We start from the raw sequence: 26482 nt of genomic DNA, 5'->3' as shown, positions 1-26482 counted from the left end.
GATGCCGCCGAATCAAGATAAGACTAGTAACGACAAGTAAATTGACAATATCGACGCCCACAACTGCTTTGTGTTCTACTCGTGCATAGAAACTACGCATAGACCTAGCTCATGATGCCACTGTTGGGTAACGTAGCAGAAATTCAAAATTTTCTACGCATCACCAAGATCAATCTATGGAGTAATCTAGCAACGAGGGAAGGAGAGTGCATCTACATACCCCTGTAGATCGCTAAGCGGAAGCGTTCAAGTGAACGGGGTTGATGGAGTCGTACTCGTCGTGATCCAAATCACCGATGATCCTAGTGCCGAACGGACGGCACCTCCGCGTTCAACACACGTGCAGCCCGGTGACGTCTCCTACGCCTTGATCCAGCAAGGGGAGAAGGAGAGGTTGGGGAAGACTCCATCCAGCAGCAGCACGACGGCGTGGTGGTGGTGGTGGAGCGCGGGACTCCAGCAGGGCTTCGCCAAGCACTATGAAAGATGAGGAGGGAGAGGGATAGGGCTGCGCCAACAGGGAGATTGAATCGTGTGTTGGGCTGCCCCTTTGCCTCCACTATATATAGGGGGAGAGGGAGGGCTGCGCCCCCACCTAGGGTTCCCACCCCAAGGGGTGCGGCAGCCCTAGATCCCATCTAGGGTGGCGGCCACAAGGGGAAGAGGGGGAGGCGCACCTGGGGTGGGCCTTAGGGCCCATCTGCCCTAGGGTTTGCCCCCCTCCCCTCTTGGAGGCGCCTTGGGCCTTGGTGGGAGGCGCCCCAGCCCACCTAGGGGCTGGTCCCTTCCCACTATAGGCCCATGTATGCCTCCGGGGCCCGTGGCCCCTCCCGGTGGACCCCCGGACCCCTCCGGTGGTCCCGGTACACTACCGGTGATGCCCGGAACACTTCCGGTGGCCAAAACCATACTTCCTATATATCAATCTTTACATCCGGACCATTCCGGAACTCCTCGTGATGTTCGGGATCTCATCTAAGACTCCGAAAAACATTCGGTAACCGCGTACATACTTTCCCTATAACCCTAGTGTCATCAAATCTTAAGTGTGTAGACCCTACGGGCTCAGGAGTCATGCAGACATGGCCGAGACAACTCTTCGGTCAATAACCAACAGCGGGATCTCGATACCCATGTAGGCTCCCACATGCTCCACGATGATCTCATCGGATGAACCACGATGTCAAGGACTTAATCAATCCCGTATATAATTCCCTTTGTCTAGCGGTACGATACTTGCCCGAGATTCGATCGTCGGTATCCCGATACCTTGTTCAATCTCGTTACCCGAAAGTCTCTTTACTCGTTCCATAACACATCATCCCGTGATCAACTCCTTGATCACATTGTGCACATTATGATGATGTCCTACCGAGTGGGCCCAGAGATACCTCTCCGTTTACACGGAGTGACAAATCCCAGTCTCGATTCGTGCCAACCCAACAGACACTTTCGGAGATACCTGTAGTGTACCTTTATAGCCACCCAGTTACGTTGTGACGTTTGGCACACCCAAAGCACTCCTACGGTATCCGGGAGTTGCACAATCTCATGGTCTAAGGAAATGATACTTGACATTAGAAAAGTTTTAGCATACGAACTACACGATCTTTGTGCTAGGCTTAGGATTGGGTCTTGTCCATCACATCATTCTCCTAATGATGTGATCCCGTTATCAACGACATCCAATGTCCATGGTCAGGAAACCGTAACCATCTATTGATCAACGAGCTAGTCAACTAGAGGCTTACTAGGGACATGGTGTTGTCTATGTATCCACACATGTATCTGAGTTTCCTATCAATACAATTCTAGCATGGATAATGAACGATTATCATGAACAAGGAAATATAAATATAATAATAACCAATTTATTATTGCCTCTAGGGCATATTTCCGACTAAAACTACGGCGGAAACGCGGGCGTGGTGGCGGCCATGTCGAGATGTGGTTTGGTACGGACGGCGGGGGGGCTGCGCGGTGAGGAGGTGGCCGAAGAATAGCGGCGGCGCCGGCGGCGGGGCGGGGCGGGGAGAGAGAGTGAAGCGTTGGGAGCGGAGGGACTGCTAGTGTCCCCGACAGGCGGGCCACGGGGGGGACAAGGGCGTGCATCGAGGCCGTCCGCGGGCGTCCGTTTCACCCCAAACCGAGCGCAAGTTTGGGCCGGGGATGGGTCGAAAGCGAACGGAATCCGGACATTTGTCCGTTTGCACCCGCGCGCTGGGCCATCTCGTCTGTCCCTTTTACCCCAAACGGACGGGGGCGGACAGGATAGGGTCGCGCGATGGAGTTGGCCTAAGGTACTTCCTCTGTAAACTAATATAAGAGCGTTTAGATCACTAAGAGTACGTTTACTCTTAGTGATCTAAACGCTCTTATATTAGTTTACAGAGGGAGTATTATACTACCTAAAATCTAAAAAGTGGTCGTGCGTTTTTGTTGTGTTTCGTAGTAATTTCAAAAATTTCCTACGCACACGCAAGATCATGTGATGCATAGCAACGAGGGGGAGAGTGCTATCTACGTACCCAACGCAGACCGACTGCGGAAGCGATGACACGACGTAGAGGAAGTAGTCGTACGTCTTCACAATCCAACCGATCAAGCATCGAAACTACGGCACCTCCGAGTTCGAGCACACGTTCAGCTCGATGACGATCCCCGGACTCCGATCCAGCAAAGTGTCGGGGAAGAGTTCCGTCAGCACGACGGCGTGGTGACGATCTTGATGAACTACAGCAGCAGGGCTTCGCCTAAACTCCGCTACAGTATTATCGAGGAATATGGTGGCAGGGGGGACCGCACACGGCTAAGGAATAGATCACGTGGATCAACTTGTGTGTTCTAGGGTGCCTCTACCTCAGTATATAAAGGAGCCAAGGGGGGAGGGGGGCGCCGGCCAGGGAGAGGGCGCAGGAGGAGTCCTACTCCTTCAGGGAGTAGGACTCCCCCCAATCCTATTCCAACTAGGATTCCCAAGGGGGAAAGGGGAAGAAGGGTGGCCGGCCACCTCTCCTAGTCCTAATAGGACTAGGGGAGGGGGGAGGTGCGCAGCCCCCTTGGGCTGCCCTTTTCTCCTTTCCACTAAGGCCCATGAAGGCCCATATGGCTCCCGGGGGGTTCAGGTAACCTCCCGGTAACCCGGTAAAATCCCGATTTCACCCGAAACACTTCCGATGTCCAAACATAGGCTTCCAATATATCAATCTTTATGTCTCGACCATTTCGAGACTCCTCGTCATGTCCGTGATCTCATCCGGGACTCCGAACAACCTTCGGTACATCAAAATGCATAAACTCATAATGTAACTGTCATCGTAACCTTAAGCGTGCGGACCCTACGGGTTCGAGAACAATGTAGACATGACCGAGACACGTCTCCGGTCAATAACCAATAGCGGGACCTGGATGCCCATATTGGCTCCTACATATTCTACGAAGATCTTTATCGGTCAGACCGCATAACAACATACGTTGTTCCCTTTGTCATCGGTATGTTACTTGCCCGAGATTCGATCGTCGCTATCCAATACCTAGTTCAATCTCGTTACCGGCAAGTCTCTTTACTCGTTCCGTAATACATCATCTCACAACTAACATATTAGTTGTAATGCTTGCAAGGCTTATGTGATGTGTATTACCGAGAGGGCCCAGAGATACCTCTCCGACAATCGGAGTGACAAATCCTAATCTCGAAATACGCCAACCCAACATCTACCTTTGGAGACACCTGTAATGCTCCTTTATAATCACCCAGTTACGTTGTGACGTTTGGTAGCACCCAAAGTGTTCCTCCGGTAAACGGGAGTTGCATAATCTCATAGTCATAGGAACATGTATAAGTCATGAAGAAAGCAATAGCAACATACTAAACGATCGGGTGCTAAGCTAATGGAATGGGTCATGTCAATCAGATCATTCAACTAATGATGTGACCTCGTTAATCAAATAACAACTCATTGTTCATGGTCAGGAAACATAACCATCTTTGATTAACGAGCTAGTCAAGTAGAGGCATACTAGTGACACTTTGTTTGTCTATGTATTCACACATGTATTATGTTTCCGGTTAATACAATTCTAGCATGAATAATAAACATTTATCATGATTATAAGGAAATAAATAATAACTTTATTATTGCCTCTAGGGCATATTTCCTTCAGTCTTCCACTTGCACTAGAGTCAATAATCTAGATTACACTGTAATGAATCTAACACCCATGGAGCTTTGGTGCTGATCATGTTTTGCTCGTGGAAGAGGCTTAGTCAACGGGTCTGCAACATTCAGATCCGTATGTATCTTGCAAATCTCTATGTCTCCCACCTGGACTAGATCCCGGATGGAGTTGAAGCGTCTCTTGATGTGTTTGGTCCTTTTGTGAAATCTGGATCGCTGGAGCTTGCACACTTTGTTAGCTCCCTTTGGATCGACAAAACCTTCCGGTTGCATCATATACAACTCTTCTTCCAGAAATCCATTCAGGAATGCAGTTTTGACATCCATCTGCCAAATTTCATAATCATAAAATGCGGCAATCGCTAACATGATTCGGACGGACTTAAGCATCGCTACGGGTGAGAAGGTCTCATCGTAGTCAATCCCTTGAACTTGCCGAAAACCTTTTGCGACAAGTCGAGCTTTGTAGACAGTAATATTACCATCAGCGTCAGTCTTCTTCTTGAAGATCCATTTATTCTCAATTGCTTGCCGATCATCGGGCAAGTCAACCAAAGTCCATACTTTGTTCTCATACATGGATCCCATCTCAGATTTCATGGCTTCAAGCCATTTTGCGGAATCTGGGCTCACCATCGCTTCTTCATAGTTCGTAGGTTCATCATGATCTAGTATCATGACTTCCAGAACAGGATTACCGTACCACTCTGGTGCGGATCTTACTCTGGTTGATCTACGAGGTTCAGTAGTATCTTGATCTGAAGTTTCATGATCATTATCATTGGCTTCCTCACTAACTGGTGTAGGTGTCACTGAAACAGTTTTCTGTGATGAACTACTTTCCAGTAAGGGAGCAGGTACAGTTACCTCGTCAAGTTTTACTTTCCTCCCACTCACTTCTTTCGAGAGAAACTCCTTCTCTAGAAAGGATCCATTCTTAGCAACGAATGTCTTGCCTTCGGATCTGTGATAGAAGGTGTACCCAACAGTCTCCTTTGGGTATCCTATGAAGACACATTTCTCCGATTTGGGTTCGAGCTTATCAGGTTGAAGCTTTTTCACATAAGCATCGCAGCCCCAAACTTTAAGAAACGACAACTTTGGTTTCTTGCCAAACCACAGTTCATAAGGCGTCGTCTCAACGGATTTTGATGGTGCCCTATTTAACGTGAATGCGGCCGTCTCTAAAGCATAACCCCAAAATAATAGCGGTAAATCAGTAAGAGACATCATAGATCGCACCATATCTAGTAAAGTATGATTACGACGTTCGGACACACCATTACGCTGTGGTGTTCCGGGTGGCGTGAGTTACGAAACTATTCCACAGTTTTTCAAATGTACACCAAACTCGTAACTCAAATATTCTCCTCCACGATCAGATCGTAGAAACTTTATTTTCTTGTTACGATGATTTTCAACTTCACTCTGAAATTCTTTGAACTTTTCAAATGTTTCAGACTTATGTTTCATTAAGTAGATATACCCATATCTGCTTAAATCATCTGTGAAGGTGAGAAAATAACGATATCCGCCACGAGCCTCAATATTCATCGGACCACATACATCGGTATGTATGATTTCCAACAAATCTGTTGCTCTCTCCATAGTACCGGAGAACGGTGTTTTAGTCATCTTGCCCATGAGGCACGGTTCGCAAGTACCAAGTGATTCATAATCAAGTGGTTCCAAAAGTCCATCAGTATGGAGTTTCTTCATGCGCTTTATACCGATGTGACCTAAACGACAGTGCCACAAATAAGTTGCACTTTCATTATCAACTCTGAATCTTTTGGCTTCAACATTATGAATATGTGTATTACTACTATCGAGATTCAATAAGAATAGACCACTCTTCAAGGGTGCATGAACATAAAAGATATTACTCATATAAATAGAACAACCATTATTCTCTGATTTAAATGAATAACCGTCTCGCATTAAACAAGATCCAGATATAATGTTCATGCTCAACGCTGGCACCAAATAACAATTATTTAGGTCTAATATTAATCCCGAAGGTAGATGTAGAGGTAGCGTGCCGACCGCGATCACATCGACTTTGGAACCGTTTCCCACGCGCATCGTCACCTCATCCTTTGCCAGTGCTCGCTTATTCTGTAGTCCCTGTTTCGAGTTGCAAATATTAGCAACAGAACCAGTATCAAATACCCATGTGCTACTGCGAGTTCTAGTAAGGTACACATCAATAACATGTATATCACATATACCTTTGTTCACCTTGCCATCCTTCTTATCCGCCAAATACTTGGGGCAGTTCTGCTTCCAGTGACCAGTCTGCTTGCAGTAGAAGCACTCAGTTTCAGGCTTAGGTCCAGACTTGGGTTTCTTCTCTTGAGCAGCAACTTGTTTGCCGTTATTTTTGAAGTTCCCCTTCTTCTTCCCTTTGCCCTTTTTCTTGAAACTAGTGGTCTTGTTAACCATCAACACTTGATGCTCTTTCTTGATTTCTACCTCCGCAGCTTTCAGCATTGCGAAGAGCTCGGGAATAGTCTTGTTCATCCCTTGCATATTATAGTTCATCACGAAGCTCTTGTAGCTCGGTGGCAGTGATTGGAGAATTCTGTCAATGACGCAATCGTCCGGAAGATTAACTCCCAATTGAATCAAGTGATTATTATACCCAGACATTTTGAGTATATGCTCACTAACAGAACTGTTCTCCTCCATCTTGCAGCTATAGAACTTATTGGAGATTTCATATCTCTCAATTCGGGCATTTGCTTGAAATATTAACTTCAACTCCTGGAACATCTCATATGCTCCATGACGTTCAAAACGTCGTTGAAGTCCCGATTCTAAGCCGTAAAGCATGGCACACTGAACTATCGAGTAGTCATCAGCTTTGCTCTGCCAGACGTTCATAACATCTGGTGTTGCTCCAGCAGCAGGCCTGGCACCCAGCGGTGCTTCCAGGACGTAATTCTTCTGTGCAGCAATGAGGATAATCCTCAAGTTACGGACCTAGTCCGTGTAATTGCTACCATCATCTTTCAACTTTGCTTTCTCAAGGAACGCATTAAAATTCAACGGAACAACAGCACGAGCCATCTATCTACAATCAACATAAACAAGCAAGATACTATCAGGTACTAAGTTCATGATAAATTTAAGTTCAATTAATCATATTACTTAAGAACTCCCACTTAGATAGACACCCCTCTAATCTTCTAAGTGTTTACGTGATCCAAATCAACTAAACCATAACCGATCATCACGTGAGATGGAGTAGCTTTCAATGGTGAACATCGTTTATGTTGATCATATCTACTATATGATTCACGCTCGACCTTTAGGTCTCCGTGTTCCGAGGCCATATCTGCATATGCTAGGCTCGTCAAGTTTAACCTGAGTATTCTGCGTGTGGAAAACTGGCTTGCACCCGTTGTAGATGGACGTAGAGCTTATCACACCCGATCATCACGTGGTGTCTGGGCACGACGAACTTTGGCAACGGTGCATACTCAGGGAGAACACTTCTTGATAATTTAGTGAGAGATCATCTTATAATGCTACCGTCAATCAAAGCAAGATAAGATGCATAAAAAGATAAACATCACATGCAATCAATATAAGTGATATGATATGGCCATCATCATCTTGTGCTTGTGATCTCCATCTCCGAAGCACCGTCATGATCACCATCGTCACCGGCGCGACACCTTGATCTCCATCGTAGCATCGTTGTCGTCTCGCCAATCTTATGCTTCCACGACTATCACTACCGTTTAGTAATAAAGTAAAGCATTACATCGCGATTGCATTGCATACAATAAAGCGACAACCATATGGCTCCTGCCAGTTGCCGATAACTCGGTTACAAAACATGATCATCTCATACAATAAAATTCAGCATCATGCCTTGACCATATCACATCACAACATGCCCTGCAAAAACAAGTTAGACGTCCTCTACTTTGTTGTTGCATGTTTTACGTGGCTGCTACGGGCTTAAGTAAGAACCAATATCACCTACGCATCAAAACCACAACGATAGTTTGTCAAATAGACTCCGTTTTAACCTTCGCAAGGACCGGGCGTAGCCATACTTGGTTCAACTAAAGTTGGAGAGACAGTCGCCCGCAAGCCATCTATGTGCAAAGCACGTCGAGGGAACCGGTCTCGCGTAAGCGTACGCGTAAGGTTGGTCCGGGTCGTCTCGTCCAACAATACCGCCGAACCAAAGTATGACATGTTGGTAGGCAGTATGACTTGTATCGTCCACAACTCACTTGTGTTCTACTCGAGCATATAACATCAACATAAATAACATGGGCTCGGATGTCACTGTTGGGTTTCGTAGTAATTTCAAAAAATTTCCTACGCACACGCAAGATCATGTGATGCATAGCAACGAGGGGGAGAGTGTTGTCTACGTACCCAACGCAGACCGACTGCGGAAGCGATGACACGACGTAGAGGAAGTAGTCGTACGTCTTCACAATCCAACCGATCAAGCACCGAAACTACGGCACCTCCGAGTTCGAGCACACGTTCAGCTCGATGACGATCCCCGGACTCCGATCCAGCAAAGTGTCGGGGAAGAGTTCCGTCAGCACGACGGCGTGGTGACGATCTTGATGAACTACAGCAGCAGGGCTTCGCCTAAACTCCGCTACAGTATTATCGAGGAATATGGTGGCAGGGGGCACCGCACACGGCTAAGGAATAGATCACGTGGATCAACTTGTGTGTTCTAGGGTGCCTCTACCTCAGTATATAAAGGAGCCAAGGGGGGAGGGGGCGCCGGCCAGGGAGAGGGCGCAGGAGGAGTCCTACTCCTTCCGGGAGTAGGACTCCCCCCCAATCCTATTCCAACTAGGATTCCCAAGGGGGAAAGGGGGAGAAGGGTGGCCGGCCACCTCTCCTAGTCCTAATAGGACTAGGGGAGGGGGGAGGTGCGCAGCCCCCTTGGGCTGCCCTTTTCTCCTTTCCACTAAGGCCCATGAAGGCCCATATGGCTCCCGGGGGGTTCAGGTAACCTCCCGGTAACCCGGTAAAATCCCGATTTCACCCGGAACACTTTCGATGTCCAAACATAGGCTTCCAATATATCAATCTTTACGTCTCGACCATTTCGAGACTCCTCGTCATGTCCGTGATCTCATCCGGGACTCGAACAACCTTCGGTACATCAAAATGCATAAACTCATAATGTAACTGTCATCGTAACCTTAAGCGTGCGGACCCTACGGGTTCGAGAACAATGTAGACATGACCGAGACACGTCTCCGGTCAATAACCAATAGCGGGACCTGGATGCCCATATTGGCTCCTACATATTCTACGAAGATCTTTATCGGTCAGACCGCATAACAACATACGTTGTTCCCTTTGTCATCGGTATGTTACTTGCCCGAGATTCGATCGTCGGTATCCAATACCTAGTTCAAACTCGTTATCGGCAAGTCTCTTTACTCGTTCCGTAATACATCATCTCACAACTAACATATTAGTTGTAATGCTTGCAAGGCTTATGTGATGTGTATTACCGAGAGGGCCCAGAGATACCTCTCCGACAATCGGAGTGACAAATCCTAATCTCGAAATACGCCAACCCAACATCTACCTTTGGAGACACCTGTAATGCTCCTTTATAATCACCCAGTTACGTTGTGACGTTTGGTAGCACCCAAAGTGTTCCTCCGGTAAACGGGAGTTGCATAATCTCATAGTCATAGGAACATGTATAAGTCATGAAGAAAGCAATAGCAACATACTAAACGATCGGGTGCTAAGCTAATGGAATGGGTCATGTCAATCAGATCATTCAACTAATGATGTGACCTCGTTAATCAAATAACAACTCATTGTTCATGGTCAGGAAACATAACCATCTTTGATTAACGAGCTAGTCAAGTAGAGGCATACTAGTGACACTTTGTTTGTCTATGTATTCACACATGTATTATGTTTCCGGTTAATACAATTCTAGCATGAATAATAAACATTTATCATGATTATAAGGAAATAAATAATAACTTTATTATTGCCTCTAGGGCATATTTCCTTCAGTTTTTTGGTGTTTCCGAGCGGCCGCGTCTGTCACACATATACATGTGTATTTTTTGTCTCGTAGCGCATGTGGGTGGTGGCATTAAATGTGTTCACACTAGTCTCATCAGTTAGAGAAAACAGATCCATGTACTTTTATTTTGGGATTTCAAATTCTTTTAAAGCCATATCTTTTAAACCACACGTCGGAATTTAGTTCCGTTTTCACCGTTGGATTCATCGCGACAAAATCTTTAAAACTAGATCCCGCATGGATATGTTTCGACGAAATTTTTTTGATGCCAATTTGGTGCTATATGGTGCAACTAAAGTACTGCATTGTGCAACTTTAGTAATATATGGTGCAACTTTTTTAAAATCAGTTGGCTTATAATTTAGTCTAGTTTGCACACACATTAATGTTTAGTTGGCTTATAATGTTGTCTAGTTACACACACATTGATGTTTAGTTGCTAGAAGGACTAGTTGCACATGTATATGCTCAGTTGGCTTGTAATTTAGTCTAGTTGCACACATATTGACGTTTAGTTGGCAGGACACTAGTTGCGCACACATATGCGCAATTGACGCATCAATGTAGTCTAGTTGCACACATATTGATATTTAGTTGACAGGACTAGTTACACACATATATGCTCAGTTGGCGCGACAATATAGTCTAGTTGCACACACATTGATATTTAGTTGGCAAGACTATTGGCACACACATATGCTCAGTTGACGCGGGAATGTAGTCTAGTTGTACACACATTGATGTTTAGTTGACAGAAGGACTATTGGCACACACATATGCTCAGTTGGCGCAGCATGTAGTCTAGTTGCACACATATTGATGTTTAGTTGGCAGCAAGACTAATTCGTCGAAACATCCCCATGCGGGATCTACTTTTGAAGAGCACGTCGCGAGGGTTTCAATGGTGAAAACGGATCTGAATTTCGACACGCGGTTTAGAAGATATGTCTTTTATAATTTTGAAAACCAAAAATTAATGCACAAGAGACGAGCGTGAGGAACATTAATGCATCGGTATGCAAGCACTAGACGCATGCATGCAACGGCTGCCCAAACGGTAGGAACGGGTGGCTGTTTCCTTTGTTTTCTTTTTCTGACAATGAAAGGGACAGATACTTGCCTTATTTGACCGGCCACTGGATCGCTCTACTGGGCAGCCGGCCGCCCAGTAGACGCGCCCATTATACTATCCTACCTGGAGAAACAACAAAGATAAATGCAGCCGTATGCATCGTTCTGATTCAGAGGTCGGGACTTGTCCTCTTTTCAAAAAAATCTCAACTCTATTTAGACCAGTGAACAGTTCTACCTGCACATCTTTTGAAGGAATCAATGATCTGCACAATGTCTGAATCTGATATACTAGATCTAATATTACTGGTGCTACCTGGCTTGTGAAACTACTAGATATGCGCTCGTAGGGAGCTCAGCTGCCGGTGTCCGGTCGATCCTGACCTTGTGAACTGGCGAGGCCGTGTCCAGGCAATTATTTTCCACCTCCGCCCAACCCGGCCCTAGCGTTGTCTCCCCAAGAGGTGGTCGGGGCTGCGCGCAACCACTCTTCCTCCGCCCCCTCTTCCACCCTCACCCCTCCACCCCTCCCCGCCCCGGTCACCAGCCGCGGGCGCCCCTGGATCTGGCCCGGGTGGTGTTGGTGGCCGCGACACCTTCTTTACCCGCGTGCGGTTCTCCTTCCCGGGGCAGGGGGTTGGCGGCGGTGCGGCTCGGTTGGCAGCGGCGGCACCTCCTTTGCCCGTGCGCGGTTCTCCTTTCCGGGGCAGGGGATCGACGGCGGTGCAGCTCAGTTGGCAGCGGCCAGCGACCTGGAGGCGGTGACCGGCGGCCGACATGGTGGAGGTGCTGCTCCTTGGCGGCGGATTGGCCGGCGACGCGCCTCCGACGCGACCTGGAGGCGGTGACTGGCTCCGGCGCAACCTCCGTGCCTCCTGCGCGGTGAAGAGGAAGGACGGCGACGTTGACGGCGTGCTTTCTGCAGCACGACGGCGGGAGCGTTACGGGCATTTCAGGGCTCAGGCGGGCCTATGGGCCCACGGGCCTGGTTTGCTCCTGTTGTTGCGTCTGGTCAGTTACCGTCGTTGATGGTGGAGGTCGGGCCCTCCCGCAGCCGACGGTGCTGCTGCCCCTAGTCCCGGCTCTTCTTCTTCATTGTGCAGGCCTCACTTCTCGGTGTCGTGGTGAGACAGCATGGGTGGCTTCAAGACCGTGCTAGCGCAAGGTGGTGGGCGGTATGGTGGAGTGCTCCGGAGCGTCCGTGGTGATGGTTGGGATCGGGAGAAATCCCTATCGGTCTGTCCGACACCAACGCTGTGGCGCTTGAGGGTGCCGCCGGACCTTCCTGGTGGGCGTCGGGTGTGCTACCTTTCCTTTCTCCTCGTCGTGTGCCAAGGGAAATCCTTGGCAGCAGTGTCGTCATTGTCGCGCCCCTTCTTAGAGGTGTTGATTGGTACCGGCGCTTCAGAGGCTAGGATCTTGGTGGAAGATCTTCGGTGGGTGCAATGGTCACGAGGCCTCTTAGTTTTGTTCATCCGTCATTGTTGGCATTTGTTTTTTTGTATTTTCTCTTTTTTTTGTCTGGACATTTGTTTTGCTTTCAGCCCAAAATCCTGTCGTTGGTTGTATCGGGTGTTTGCTATATTAATATAGTGAGGCGCAAACTTGTTTTGAGACCTTGTGAACCGGCCAACCTTTCCAGCCATCAAACTGAAGAACCTCACAGCGATCGCTAGCTGTGGACACGGCGGAAGTGGATCCTCTAACATCAAGAAGAGAAGTCACCTAAGCTACAATTTTTTGACTTTCCTCCTTCACATCCATATGATTAAGGCTAAAATAATTTGAATTAATTTGTAAATTACAAATCTATTGTATACATTTACAAAAAATACATACAAACAAAATTATGATGCAATAAAATTAATTTTAAATTTATTTACATGAACAGTAACCACACACATAACTTTCTACAGTAGATAAATACATTATTCGCTACAGTGCCTCTGACTTTTCTTCTTTGTTTTGCACTGGATTGCAATGTAGCTTAGGTGACTTTCCTCCTTAATGTTAGAGGATCCACTTCCGGACACGGCGAGACCTTTTCGTGGCCCGCACATGTGATGGGCATCAGAAACGGATAATGGGATTGGGAGCAGGGGAGGCTTCGGTGCCGTGCACACCTTAGATCAGATATAAAGCTGGCGCCACAACATGATGATGATGAGCGAGGCGGTTAGGCATCCTTCGCGTCCCGCGGCTCCCATGCTCTGTCCATCGTCCATGCTCACCACACATGCATGTGCGCGCCGGCCGGCCTCTCGAGTGCGCATGAGAGACACAGTAGGATCTTGCATTCCCTGCCCTGCCCACGATCCGGATAGGGTCTGGGACTTGACATGACATGGAGTGCGGAAGCTTGCGCTACATGATGCAAGCCAGACATGCATGTTGTCCCTGGAGCACTTTGCAGCACGCATATCCTATCCCCGAAGCATTGTGCCTTCGTGTTCTTGATCAATGCATTCTTGCCTCGCCTTTTCTAGGGGACGGGAATAGACTCTACGGTCTGTACTAAAGGGTTTTAGGGCCGGTGTTGTGAACGCAAGGATTGCCCTAGGACGGAGCCAAGGGGAACAGCATTGGATGTGCAATGTGTTGTTGTAGCACTATGTAAACTGGAAGCATTAGCTTCAATGTCTCTCGATTCATCATCCGTCCGTCCGTCCATCTTGGATTGGAATCCTCGGAGCCAAAGCATGCATGCGATGCCGCAGCTGGGATCTCGTTGTTTTCTGCCGAAAACGAGGATCGCATGCCTCTCATGTTCCGGTGAGAAGCTCTCCCTAGAGTCTTGAGCCAGACAGTTTTCAGGCCTAGTGTTGTGGATGGTGTACCGTGAAGCCGAATTTCTCGCCGTTGATCGAACGAAAGCAACGGCTGGGGCTTGGATAGACTCTTGTCAGTGCATCGCACCATGACGGAACAGGGAGTACAGTTTTCCTTTCGTGCGGTACGTACGTTGACCCCAGCCGGTCGAGAGCACCAGCTAGCTGCTGCTGCGCTCCAAAACTGAACGCCCAACGGTATGCGTGTCTCCGGTATAAATACTCGTACCACCGTAATTTTTCTTTTTGGCGGGAGACTCGTAGCGTACCATGCATGCATCATCAATCCCTGCAAAAGTGTGCGTACTGTAGCCTGTAGGAGTGCATGCACCCGCGCACACAGACGCTGGCATAGTTTTTACGGTGGATGTTACGCCGGCAGCCTCTTGGTCGTCGACACGAGCACCGGCTAGCTCAGCTGCCATCGGCGGGGTTAAATGACAGCGCTCTCATCGACTGTCGGATAAGACCAGCCAACGGCGGCTAAATTTTATGTTTTTGACTCTTTTCTAAAACTTAACCGAAATCTGATCCTAGTCTGAAAAAATTTCAGGATCTGATTCTTTTACTACAGCCAAGACTCATGATGGTAGGATATAATAGCAATACCGTCAAGATCCCTGGCGATAGGGTCTGTCACATTTGAACAGGACCCATGCACGTTACGGTACCGGCCACCAGCAAAACTTCCACGGAATTCGTCGTACTGCTGTGCTGTGCCACATGGCCATGGGGGACCTGACGCGAACGGAGCGCGTCAGCGCAGCCGAGCAGCACTCCACCCCACGATCAATAGCCTCAAAGGCACAGACAGATCCCTCCCGGCGCGGCACTTGGTACGGAGGGAGACGACGAGCAGAGCAGCAGCACCCGGTCTGAGACGACGGCCTCTCTCGCCCGCCGCGTGCGTGCCCGGCTGGCGCACCGTCATCGCGCGCCGGGCGCGAGCAGGCAGCGGTACAGCCGGCCTAGCTGTCGCGCGATGGCGACGGCGACGGCGCCGCGCCCTGACCGGACATCCTTTCCGGGCCGCCGGGGTCGGCGTCCCCGGTTGCGGAAACATCCGTCCGTCCCCGTCCCGTCCCGCCCCACCCCACCCCACCCCACGGCGCCAAAGCCCAACCCGGTAGCATCTCGGCCACCCTGGTTCTGAAAGCGACGGGCGGCGGCCATTCTCATGCTCCGTCGTACTCGTACAGCAGGAACGGACCCGGAGCCGAGAGATATCCCCGTGCTTTGGCCCGCCTCATGCAACGCCGGCGCTGACGCAACGCTGGTGCCACGAGATGATGCTCATGGCCTCAACAATCCATTGCCTACGTGTAGACGTGTAGACTGTGCAGTGGGATGTGCCTCCACGCCATGGCTTGAGATTGACCGGCAGTATGTACCGATATTGCAATACGGCCCTTCTGCTCTGTTTGCTTTACTCTAACTGTGTGTGTGTGAGAGAGAGAATCTGTTTGCTGGAATAACTTACTGTTATTACTGCACTCTAGTCTAGTGGAACCGTGCGCAGTCAGACACGGGCGAGTACTCGCCGCGCACATGCCGTTTTTCGCTGCAATAAAGAATTCAGCAGAGATCTTGCGCCCCTGAACCACATAGTCTGTCGACGAGGACGACGAGCTGCTCGTAATCACTCGCTATAAAGCGCTCTGCGCGATCTCTCTCCTCCCGTCGAGAGATCTGGCTTGGCTTCTGGCCGGCTGGCTGGATGGGGCCTAATCCAAATTTGAGTGCCCACGTGTGGATGTGCCCTGCGCGCCACTCCCTTTTGTTACCATCAAACACGACAAAAATAAGAGATGTGCTAGTACGTGGACGCCCGTGGAATCGGAACGATTGGTAGTATTAGTCTAGCTAAGCTTTGCTGTTTAGTCCTAGTTGTTTGTAGTTACTCAGTTTTTTACCTTGCAGTTAGAGACTTTCTTTTATGAAACGGAGGCAAAAGATCTGCCTCATCCATTATATAAGAGGAGGGTAGAGTGTGGTGTTTTTACAAGTGCCCCTGCAAAACGGCATGACAATCACTCTCGTACAACGATACGCCCTAGTTGCAGTTAGAGACTGATGGACAGGGTAATGGGCCAGTGGCCTAGCGGGTGGCGATACTTGGTCGACATTGATCATACGTGTTGCTTGCTCTGAGCCTTCTATTCAAAATATCTACTAGTTCTAGAAGAGAAGAGAGGAGTAGATGCTTCCACTCATCGGCTCAAAGATGGTGGTGTCGCCTGGACGGAGAGGTTGACTTCAACGCTTGCAAACCTCAGAGATAGCTAGGGTGCCATCATGACAGTGCAGCAGACGCATGTGGCGCAAAAAAGATCTCACACTCGCTCGTGTTTTCCTTTCTTTCTCCTCAGGTTATTGTTTCCCACTGCGCTGACAGCTCAAAAGCGGGGAGCAACGACAGGCACTGCAGCCATGGTGAAGTGAACACAGGACACACGCGGAAAAGCTACTGGCTACCAAAACTAATCTGAAGAAACTCAACCTCAAGACATGAAAAAAAGACTCTCGCAACGCAACGCAAACTCATTCTATTCTATTCTTCTCCTAGCTGCCCGTCTCCTCCCGGCTTCCGAGGACGGAACGGAGCAGAGCAGCCGCATAACGCCCTACGGCCTGGCCAGCACCAACAGCGACGGCCGGCTTCACCACCTCTCCATCTTGTCACCCCCGTCCCTGCACGCCTGCTGCAGAAATCCCAAAAATATTTGAGTTTCTACGGCTGAAATGCTACTTGTGTTCGTGGGAGCACGGAAAAAGGTCGGGAGAATGGTCACCTGTCGTGTGGGCATCGGCTTGGTGGCAGGGGCAGGGGAGTACTGCGCATGCAGGTAGCTGCCCAGAGGAGATCCGCTCAAGGGAGACTGCAATGGCAGAAGAAGATATGCTACGCGAATTAGCTGCCAGTATAAGCAGGAAATTAGTTATGCGACGTTAATGCGGCTTGACGTCGGTGCGCACCTCGAAGCCCGCCGGGGAGAAGAAGGTGGAGGAGAAGTCGGCCGCATTGCTGTACTCCATCGTCGACCCGGCCGCCCCGCCGTAGCCATTGGCCTCCGGCGAGCCCATCACCTGCTGGATGGCGAATGCGTGTTAGAAGAACTCGGTGGAACGGAACGCAGATTGGACTGCACAAGCACGTACCTTGGAGTGCTTGAAGAAGGCCGGCGAGCTGGCCGTGTCCTCGAGCAGAGTCGACGCGACGGCGGCGGCCATCTTGCCCTGCCGCCTCGCCGCCGCAGGCTCCGCCGTCCTACGCCTCCTCTCCGCGCGCTGTGCATTGGCCTGCGCGGCGGCGCCTTCGTCGGAGCCGGCCGAGTACTGGTGGCGCGGGCCGGAGGAGGCGTCGGAGATCATGGACAGATCGTCCTCCTCCGCGTCCTCGGAGCGGCAGGACGAGCGGCACCGCTGCCCCTTGCCGCCGTGGAGCCGCGCGGTGGAGCCGCCGCGGGAGTAGGAGGAGGTGTCGTCGTCCAGGTAGGTGGTCCAGCCGGACTGGCAGCCGCTGCTGCACTCGGAGCTCGCCGCCGCGCTCATGACCGCGTCCTCCCCCGTCGTCATCCCGTGCGCTCGCTATCTAATACTACGCTGATGTGATGAGCTGCTCCCGACCTAGCAGCAGTACGCGAGTGTTAGCGCGTACTAAGTAGAGCGGGCGGAGGGGGGCGGCCCCACGCGTCTGTGGCGGGAGTGAACCTTGGTCTCAGTGACAGGTGGGGGGAGGGGAGGGGAGGCATCACGTGGAGTACAGCGAGGCGGCAACGGGGGGTGGACGGGACGGGCCGTCATTGCCCGGGCGCGGTACTGTTGCGTGGTCCGCGGCGGCCGAATCATTCCCGTGACGGGGAGCAAACGCGACGCGCGCCGGCTTGAACTCGTCTGGCTCCGGCCGCCCGTCCGATCTCTGTCCTCCGGTTTCTCTCTCCCGCCGGCGGACGCGCGGCGCGTTGTGGATGCTGGGCTGGGTTGGGCGGCGGGCCGGTTTCCACAGTGCCGGTGTTGTCAGGCGCCGCACGGACGCACGGTGGATGTTGCCTCGTTTCGTCTCACCCCCGCGGACGGGTGCAAACCGGCAACTCGGAAGCTGCGGCCGTAATCACAATTTTTTTTGGCAGTCTCGCTAGTCTTCCATGCTATCCATATGATTTATGTTGACATCCGTGTAAATTTTTCTTCAGTTTTTTCTTTCTCTCTTGCATATTATGTCACTTGACTAAGACTTGGTTCAATCTTAGTCGACTGAGACCTAGCCACATCTTTTTTTGACCTTTTTGCAAAAAAATAGAATAAATTAACGTCAGTTTAAAACATTTTTACGATGTGTCATTTTTGATGATCATCCATCATGTACATTGTGTTGCACGCGAGACACCATGGTCAACGTCCACGTGTTGGTCGTTGTTCGTGTACCGTCCAACGTGGCCCCATAGGAAACGCCCAGGATCATAGCGTTTCACCCTGCCTAAAAACACCGTACACCATGGCGTTTTGATACTGAAGGAGACACCCTAAGCCGCGACGCAACGTGATGAAGACATAATAACCCGCAGTTGGCCGCGTGTGGAGTCCACTCTACTTGCAGCCCCCAATCGGCCGCATACCTAGGCAGTGAAGAACATAGGGGAGATCCATCTCTTCCCACCTTAAGACCCCCCTCAAATCCACATCAAATTGAGCTTTTTTCATGGATCTTTTCCCTCCCCTTGTTGCTTTAGGTGGTCTCCACCTTAAGACCTTCAGGGTCCTCTCATTGAGGAAGTTCATCGGGTGGGTCTTGAACACCGCCTCCTTGTGCAGAACGCCCACCAGCACCGCCACGCCCCACCCCTACATTCAAATTTCAGAATTTCAGTTTAAAGCAGAAACACACATCAAGGCTCTGAACTAGAGGACTGATGAAGGCGACTGGGTGGGCAACCGCGACGGCGCCGTCCGCCGCCGGTGATCGCCGGCGCGTCGGTGGGCGGTTTTGGGCTCTGGCCGAGTCCGACGAAGAAGACGCCGACGACGATGGGGATGCATCTCCGGCAGCGGCGCTGCCCTCACCGACACCTTCCGATCTTGTTTGCGATTTATTCCATGCAGGGTATTGCGAAGATGAAGTAGCCATGACGATCGATCAGGTGCTGCCACCGGACGATCCGGCGTGTATCGGTCTACACGAGGGCGAGAAGAATGAGATGGTCCGACGCGTAGTTCATCGGAAGACGGCGGCGTCGGCGCTCAGACCGTGGAGGGGACCGATCCCTAAGGTGAGTCTTCCGAATCTCATGTTATTCGATTTGATCAGGCCGGACTCTTGGATCCCTGTTAAGAATAAGAAGAACGCGAGGCGGCGCGCCGGGAGTCCGGCAACGGCGGCGCCCGTGACGGCAGCGGCGATGCCTACGATCTCGCTCGCGAGATCATAGCGATTGTCTCAGCTGCTAGATGGAGTTGGGCCGGTTCGGTGTGGACCGGGTCCGCGAGATGTTGGGCCGGAGAAAGATGGGTATGAGGCCCATGCTAGACCGGGCCACTCTCCTCCACCTATTACGCTGCCATGCACGTACGAGCGTGATCGTTTTCTCGATCGTACGCAGCCGCCTCTTCGCTCTAGGGTTCGTAGACACGGCACGAGAGGCTTTCCTGCCTGTGGTCTGCATCGGGCTAGGAGGATCCGCCCGCTGCCTGACATGGCCGGCCGCGGGACGGCGCCGCAGCCAGCCAAGAAGGCCGCTCCCGGTCCTGTGGGACGGGGCGGGACAGCTCCGCCGCCGGCGGTGGCCGCTGGACGAGGAGTCCCGATGGCCCCGAGGCCGCCGGCGGGCGAGGGCGCTACTCTGGGCTACCCGGGGCGAGGAGCTGGCCCCGTGGGCGCGTGGCCCCAGGGGCAAGGGCCCGTCCAGTCGGCCGCTGGTCGGGGCGGCTTGAGGCCTCCGGCGCCGGCTGCTACAACTCCTGCTCTGCCGGCTGCGGGTCGCGGAGGGCTGCGGCATGTTGCGCCGAGCGCGGCCGGTGTGGCTCCGGCTGGCCGTGGTGGAGGACCTCGGCCTGTTGGGGGCTTGCCGGCGTCCTCGGGTGTTCAACCTCGGGCTGCACCTCCGCCCCATTACGTTGCGAGGCCGGCGCAAAACCGAACCGGTCCTTCTCAGACACATAACAAGGAGTCTATTGTTCCGCCCCGAGGCCAGTGGGGGGATGATGGGTATGATGCGTATGGTGAGGGACAGCACCGGGGATCTTCTTCTACGGGAGGAGGTCGTGGATATGCCTGGTAAAGCGACGGTTTGGCTGAGAGACCGTTTCTCGGCCCGACAGGTGGTTTTGTTGAGGGAGCCTCCGGCCCGGATAACCGCCAGAGAGGAGGCTTTCGTGGCCATCGTGGTGGTCGGGGTGGGGGCCGTGGGAGATTTCACCGACCGCCCCCGCCCAGGGCAGTTGATCCTGCGATGCCGGCAGTGGAGTCTGACCATACTTCCACTGACCTTCCTTCCCAGGCGATGGAGGTGGTGAACGCCTTGGCCAGTGTCGAGGTCCCTGAGGCTGGGATGGTGGATGAGGCTACTGTCAGGACTGATGCCGACAGGGCGTCCAAATATGCTCGTAAGAAGGAGAGGATGATTTGTTACCGCTGCGGTGAGAAGGGCCACTTCATTGCTGAGTGTGTGGCCCAGCTGTGCGAGTCGTGTGGCAACCCTGCACATGACTCGGGGGAGTGCCCATTATTACGTGACCTGCCGCCGACGCTGAATATGTATGGAGTATATTGTGCTGAGCTCATGTTTTTTGAGTCCCCGGCGGCGAGAGAGGTCCCGGAGGATACCCTCAGCTTGACTACCGGGATTGTGAAAGCAACCCAGGGCGAGGTGACTGAGGCACAGATTGTGAGGAGGCTTCAGGACCTGGCTCCAGGGGACTTTCGATGGGAATTGGTGCTTATTGAGGACAGATCTTTTAAGGTTGAGTTCCCAACTATGGATGATTTGCAGAGATTGTTGAGCTTTGGCTTGTGTAGAGTACCCGGTACTAAGTGTATCCTGGAGTTCCACGAGTGGAAGCAAGTTGAGCCTAAGGGAAAGCCGCTTACGCAGGTCTGATTGCGGTTTTCAGAGGCCCCATCTAAGCCTCTGCAGGACGCTCGAGTGGTGGCTAGTATGGGCATCATGGTGGGGAAGACAGAAAAAGTGGATATGGCTTTCACACGTGCCCATGGGGTGGCCTGGCTCCTAGTGAGTGTTCTGGATATTGAGTTCGTGCCCGATAAGGTCAACTGGACCTACAGGGGAGAGGTGTTCCTGCTAGACATCGAGTTTGAGGACACTGCTTTATTTGATGAGGTGGTTAATGGTAACGATGTTCACATGCACGACAGTGATGGCAATGCCGGGGCCGAGGGGGCACCGTTAGATCAGCCCACGCGCGAGGGGTCTAATGGTTCTTCTCAGTTGCCCGGGGATGGGACCGGGGTTGAGCCTGCAGCTTCCCCAGCGGTGCCCATGACTACTCTGCGTTTTGGGTCCTTTCAGCCAGCCTCGGCACCTCCCAGACTATGGAGTGACCGGGTAGATTCTGATGATTGTCTTGAGCACACGCTCCCCCCGTTGGAGTTCGAGGGGGATGCTGGATTGTTTGCTGGACGACTGGCCAAGTCAATGGTCGGAGCTACGGAGAGGAGTCCGGAGGAAGCTTCTCTTGTCCAGGCGCCCCATGTGGACGCGACTCCGGTATCGGCGTCTACGGGCGAGATGGGACGTGGGGGAGGAGCTTCGGGGCAGGTGGCCTCTCCCTCTCCCCACCCCACCACGCTCTCGGCGGCGTCGGTCACGCCGACCCCGTGTGGGTCGGCCGGTGCGAGGAGCGGGAGCCCGAGGCAGGCGGCCTCTGCTCCTGCTTCCCCGACGGTGGCGGTAACCACCGCGGCAGCAGTGGTGCTGGGGGGGTGCTGGGGCAGGAGGCTTTGGTTCCCCCTTCGCCCTCGACGATCAGGAGGACCGTCTCTCCCTCGCCGATGGTTCATTCGTCTGAGCCGGTGGCTGATGTCGGAGGAGGGCGCGGGCAGGCGGCCCCCGTCATCTCCTCTTCGCTCCTACCCATGACCAGGGTCCCTAGTGTGGGACTCCCGTCTAAGGGGATCGGGAGCCCGCAGACGCCTTCTCTGGTAACCCCGGTAGAGCCTTTGAGGGACTCTGTGCCAGGCGTTACTAGGGAGGAGGTTGTCGCGTTTGGAGGGATCCCGGACCCTCTCGCAGAGGGGAGACGGATGAGTGCTCGCATCCTCGACATCCCCGAGGTAGATGATATGCAGCAGCGGTGCGCTATGAGGGCGGCCAAGCTTCAGGAGGCTGCTTTGTCTGCCGGTATGTCCGTCAACCTATCTAATTCCTTATTGCATTTTTCTAATGAGGACATTATAAATAATGCAAACCAATTAGGAGTTTCACTAGGAGATACGGATAGTGAGATTTCCAATTCGGTGAATGATTTACTAGATTTGGAGGTGGAACGTGCCTTAGAGACTATTCGTAATCTTGCAGCCGTTAAACCAATGAAGGATGATGAGATTGATGCGTTAGGGGTCAGAGTGCTAGATAATCTATGTGCGGATTTAGCACCACCCAATCATGACTCTGGCGAAGATGATGTACCCCTAGAGATTGATGATAGTAATATTTGTGAACCCGGTTATGAGGATCGGGCGACAGAACCTAGTAAACCTAAGCGTAAGTGGAATCGGAAGATCTATCCCGATTCCGCAGTTCGTAGGAGTGCTAGGATTCGAACCACTAAAAAATTTCATGATGAATTATGAGAGGAATATTTTGGAATAGCAGAGGTCTGAAGGACTTGGCTAAAAGAAGATTCCTTGCTGAGGCAGCTTTAGAGCAGAGGTTAGATTTTGTTGCTCTATCGGAGACGGGTAGAGATAACTTTGCACCCCAGTTTCTCTCTTCTCTGGTGGGTGGTATTGATTTTGATTGGCATTGCCTCCCTCCGCGAGGAAGGTCGGGTGGTATCTTACTGGGTGTGAGATGCGATTCGCTTGAAGTCCGCAGTGTAGTGATGGGCGACTTCGCGGTGAAGTTTCGAGTCAGGTCTAGGATAGATGGTTTCAACTGGGCTTTGGTGGCGGTGTATGGTGCCGCACAGCCCGAGCTTAAAGCGGAGTTTTTGGCGGACCTGGTTCGTATCTGTGGGTCAGAACAGCTTCCAATTTTAGTTGGAGGTGATTTCAATATCATCAGGAGGAGAGAGGAGAAGAACAATGATAACTTTGACGGCAGATGGTCGTTCATGTTTAATACCATTATTGAAAGCTTGGATCTGAGAGAGATAGAGCTTTCTGGTAGAAAGTTCACCTGGGCTAATGCTCTGCCACACCCAACCTATGAAAAACTTGATCGAGTTCTTGCGAGCGTGGAGTGGGAACAAAAGTTCCCTCTGGTGACGGTGCAAGCTCTTTCAAGGGGAATATCTGATCATACTCCATTGTTCATGGACTCAGGTGAGCCGAACCATGTGGGTAACAAGAACACCTTCTCCTTCGAGATGTCATGGTTGGATTTGATTGCCCGGGAGTGGGATAGAGGTCTTGGAGGCAAGACTGCGTTAGAGCGTTGGCAGAATAAAATTAGGCATTTAAGGAGTTTCTTACGGGGCTGGGCTAAGAACCTCAGTGGTGTGTATAAGATGGAAAAGGATAGACTCCTTGCTCTTATACAGGCCCTGGACATACAGGCCGAATCCACTATCCTAACGCCAACTGATCTTCAGGCTAAAAATGAGGCGGAGAAGAGGTTGAAAGAACCGCTCCGCGAAGAAGAATTGAAGTGGGCTTTGCGTGCTAAAGTTTGCAAAGTAGTCCAAGGGGACGCGAATACTCAGTTCTTCCATTTGATAGCCAATGGCAAGCACAGAAAGAAGCGTATCTTTCAGCTTGAGCAAGACGAGGGTACTATTTTAGGCCAGGACAACCTAAAAACATATATTACCGACTATTATAAGCAGTTGTTTGGACCTCCGAAGGATAATTGTGTGTCCCTCGATGAGTCCAGGACTGAGGATGTGCCTCAGCTATCGGCTGGCGATAATGATATTCTGGTTGCCCCGTTCTCGGAGAAGGAGGTGTTTGATGCTATTGCACAGATGAAAAACAATAAGGCTCCCAGGCCGGATGGATTCCCGGCAGAGTTCTATAAAAAGTGCTGGCACATTATTAAGGGGGATTTATTACCTATGTTCAATGACCTGTTCTGTGGCCAGCTTCAATTATTTCACTTGAATTTTGGGACTATCACATTGCTTCCCAAGAAGACGGATGCGGTGAGGATTGAGCAATTTAGGCCGATCTGTCTCCTCAATGTTAGTTTCAAAATTTTCACCAAGGTCGGGACAAACAGACTTACACAGATTGCGCATTCTGTGGTGCAGCAGTCTCAAACTGCTTTCATGCCCGACAGAAATATCCTTGAAGGGGTGGTCGTCCTGCATGAAACGCTCCATGAAATCCATTCCAAAAAATTAGATGGAGTAATTTTTAAGGTGGATTTCGAGAAAGCGTACGATAAGGTCAAATGGCCATTCCTCCAACAGTCATTGCGTATGAAAGGTTTTGATGAAGCCTAGCACCGACAGGTTGAATCATTTACGCAAAAAGGTAGTGTAGGAATTAAAGTTAATGATGACGTAGGTCATTACTTCCAGACACATAAAGGCCTAAGACAAGGAGATCCGATGTCCCCTATCTTGTTTAACATTGTGGTGGACATGTTAGCAATTTTGTTAGGAAGGGCTAAGGAGAATGGTCAAGTAGGTGGATTGGTACCTCATCTAATTGATGGAGGTGTATCCATCCTTCAGTACGCTGATGATACAATCATCTTTATGGAGCATGACTTGGCCAAGGCGAGAAATATGAAGCTGGTGCTATGCCTATTTGAACAATTGACCGGGTTAAAGATTAACTTTCATAAGAGCGAGCTGTTCTGCTTTGGTAGGGCCAAAGATGAACAGGAGGCTTACAGGCAATTGTTTGGGTGTGAGTTGGGCGAGTTACCCTTCTCTTACCTGGGGATTCCAATCCATCATCGTAGGCTGACTAACAGAGAGTGGAAGTGCATCGAGGATCGGTTTGAGAAAAAAATGAGTTGTTGGAAGGGTAAGCTCATGTCATACGGAGGCCGATTAATCCTGATTAACTCGGTGCTCACGAGTATGCCAATATTTCTCCTATCGTTCTTTGAGGTCCCAGTTGGGGTTAGGAAGAGACTGGACTTCTATCGATCGCGCTTCTTTTGGCAGGGTGATGAGCTTAAAAGAAAATATCGGCTTGCTAAATGGGACATCATCTGTAGACCGAAAGACCAAGGGGGTCTAGGTATTGAGAATCTAGAAGTTAAGAATAAATGCCTTCTTAGCAAGTGGCTGTGGAAGCTCTCATTGGAGAATGACGCCATGTGGGCTCAAATCCTTCGCAGCAAGTACCTCCAGACAAAAACTTTGTCCCAGGTCACTGTCAGGCCGACCGATTCGCCTTTCTGGAAAGGCTTGATGAAAGTCAAACAGTCGTTATTTAATAGGACGAAGTTTGTTATTGGAAACGGCACGAGTACACGTTTCTGGGAGGATACTTGGCTCGGCGAAACACCCTTGGCCATCCAATATCCATCGTTATACCATATTGTGCAACGACGTGAGGTGTTCGTTGCATCGGTCTTTCAATCGACCCCCCTTAATATTCAGTTCCGACGAACGCTAGCGGGCAATCGTTGGGAACAATGGCTCCATCTAGTTAGGAGACTGATGGACGTCCAGCTTTCACAACAACCCGATGAATTACGCTGGAAACTGACTAAATCTGGAGTATTTACGGTTAAATCAATGTATATTGATGTTATTAACTCAAACTCCATCCCTACGTCCAAGCATGTTTGGGATGTCAAAGTTCCTTTGAAAATAAAAGTGTTTATGTGGTTTGTCCATAAACAAGTTATTTTAACTAAGGACAACCTTTTGAAGCGTAATTGGACAGGACCTACTAGGTGTAGTTTCTGTGATCGGGATGAGACTATCAAACATCTCTTTTTTGATTGCCCGTTAGCCAAGGTACTTTGGCAGACGATCCACATTGCTTTTAGTATCAATCCACCGAATTCTGTTTATACGTTATTTGGGACATGGCTTAATGGGATTGAGCCTAACTTAGCGAGACACATTCGGGTTGGAGTTTGTGCTTTGCTGTGGACTATCTGGACTTGCAGAAATGATTTGGTTTTTAACAGAATATCATGTATACATTTTTTGCAGGTCATATTCCGAACTACGGCACTGATCCGTTCGTGGTCGCTACTCACCCAGACGGA

The 26482-nt window shown here is 50.7% G+C and overlaps 1 protein-coding gene and 1 pseudogene across 3 annotated transcripts; one reads left to right on the top strand and one right to left on the bottom strand.

Moving 5' to 3' along the window:
* Positions 1-16443: 16443 nt before the first annotated feature.
* On the bottom strand, positions 16444-17772 carry LOC125554123 (uncharacterized). 3 transcript variants are annotated; one of them, XM_048717727.2, is made up of 4 exons: positions 17286-17772; positions 17103-17216; positions 16919-17005; positions 16444-16828 (listed from the first exon to the last, which is right to left on the bottom strand). In XM_048717727.2, exons 1-4 carry the CDS (start codon positions 17700-17702, stop codon positions 16787-16789), a joined length of 660 nt encoding a protein of 219 aa, XP_048573684.2. In that variant the 5' UTR covers positions 17703-17772; the 3' UTR covers positions 16444-16786. The 3 variants fall into 3 exon arrangements, with proteins under 3 accessions (XP_048573684.2, XP_048573686.2, XP_048573685.2); XM_048717729.2 differs by having other exon boundaries at positions 16444-16825; XM_048717728.2 differs by having other exon boundaries at positions 17103-17213.
* Positions 17773-19816: 2044 nt separating this feature from the next.
* Positions 19817-22219, top strand: LOC147976472 (uncharacterized; annotated as a pseudogene).
* The last annotated feature ends 4263 nt before the right edge of the window (positions 22220-26482 follow it).

This window comes from Triticum urartu, chromosome 4A (genome assembly GCF_056163025.1).
Source record: "Triticum urartu cultivar PI428250 chromosome 4A, HENAU_Tu73, whole genome shotgun sequence".
NCBI classification, from domain to species: Eukaryota; Viridiplantae; Streptophyta; class Magnoliopsida; order Poales; family Poaceae; genus Triticum; species Triticum urartu.
This window is presented reverse-complemented; position numbering and strand designations above follow the sequence as displayed.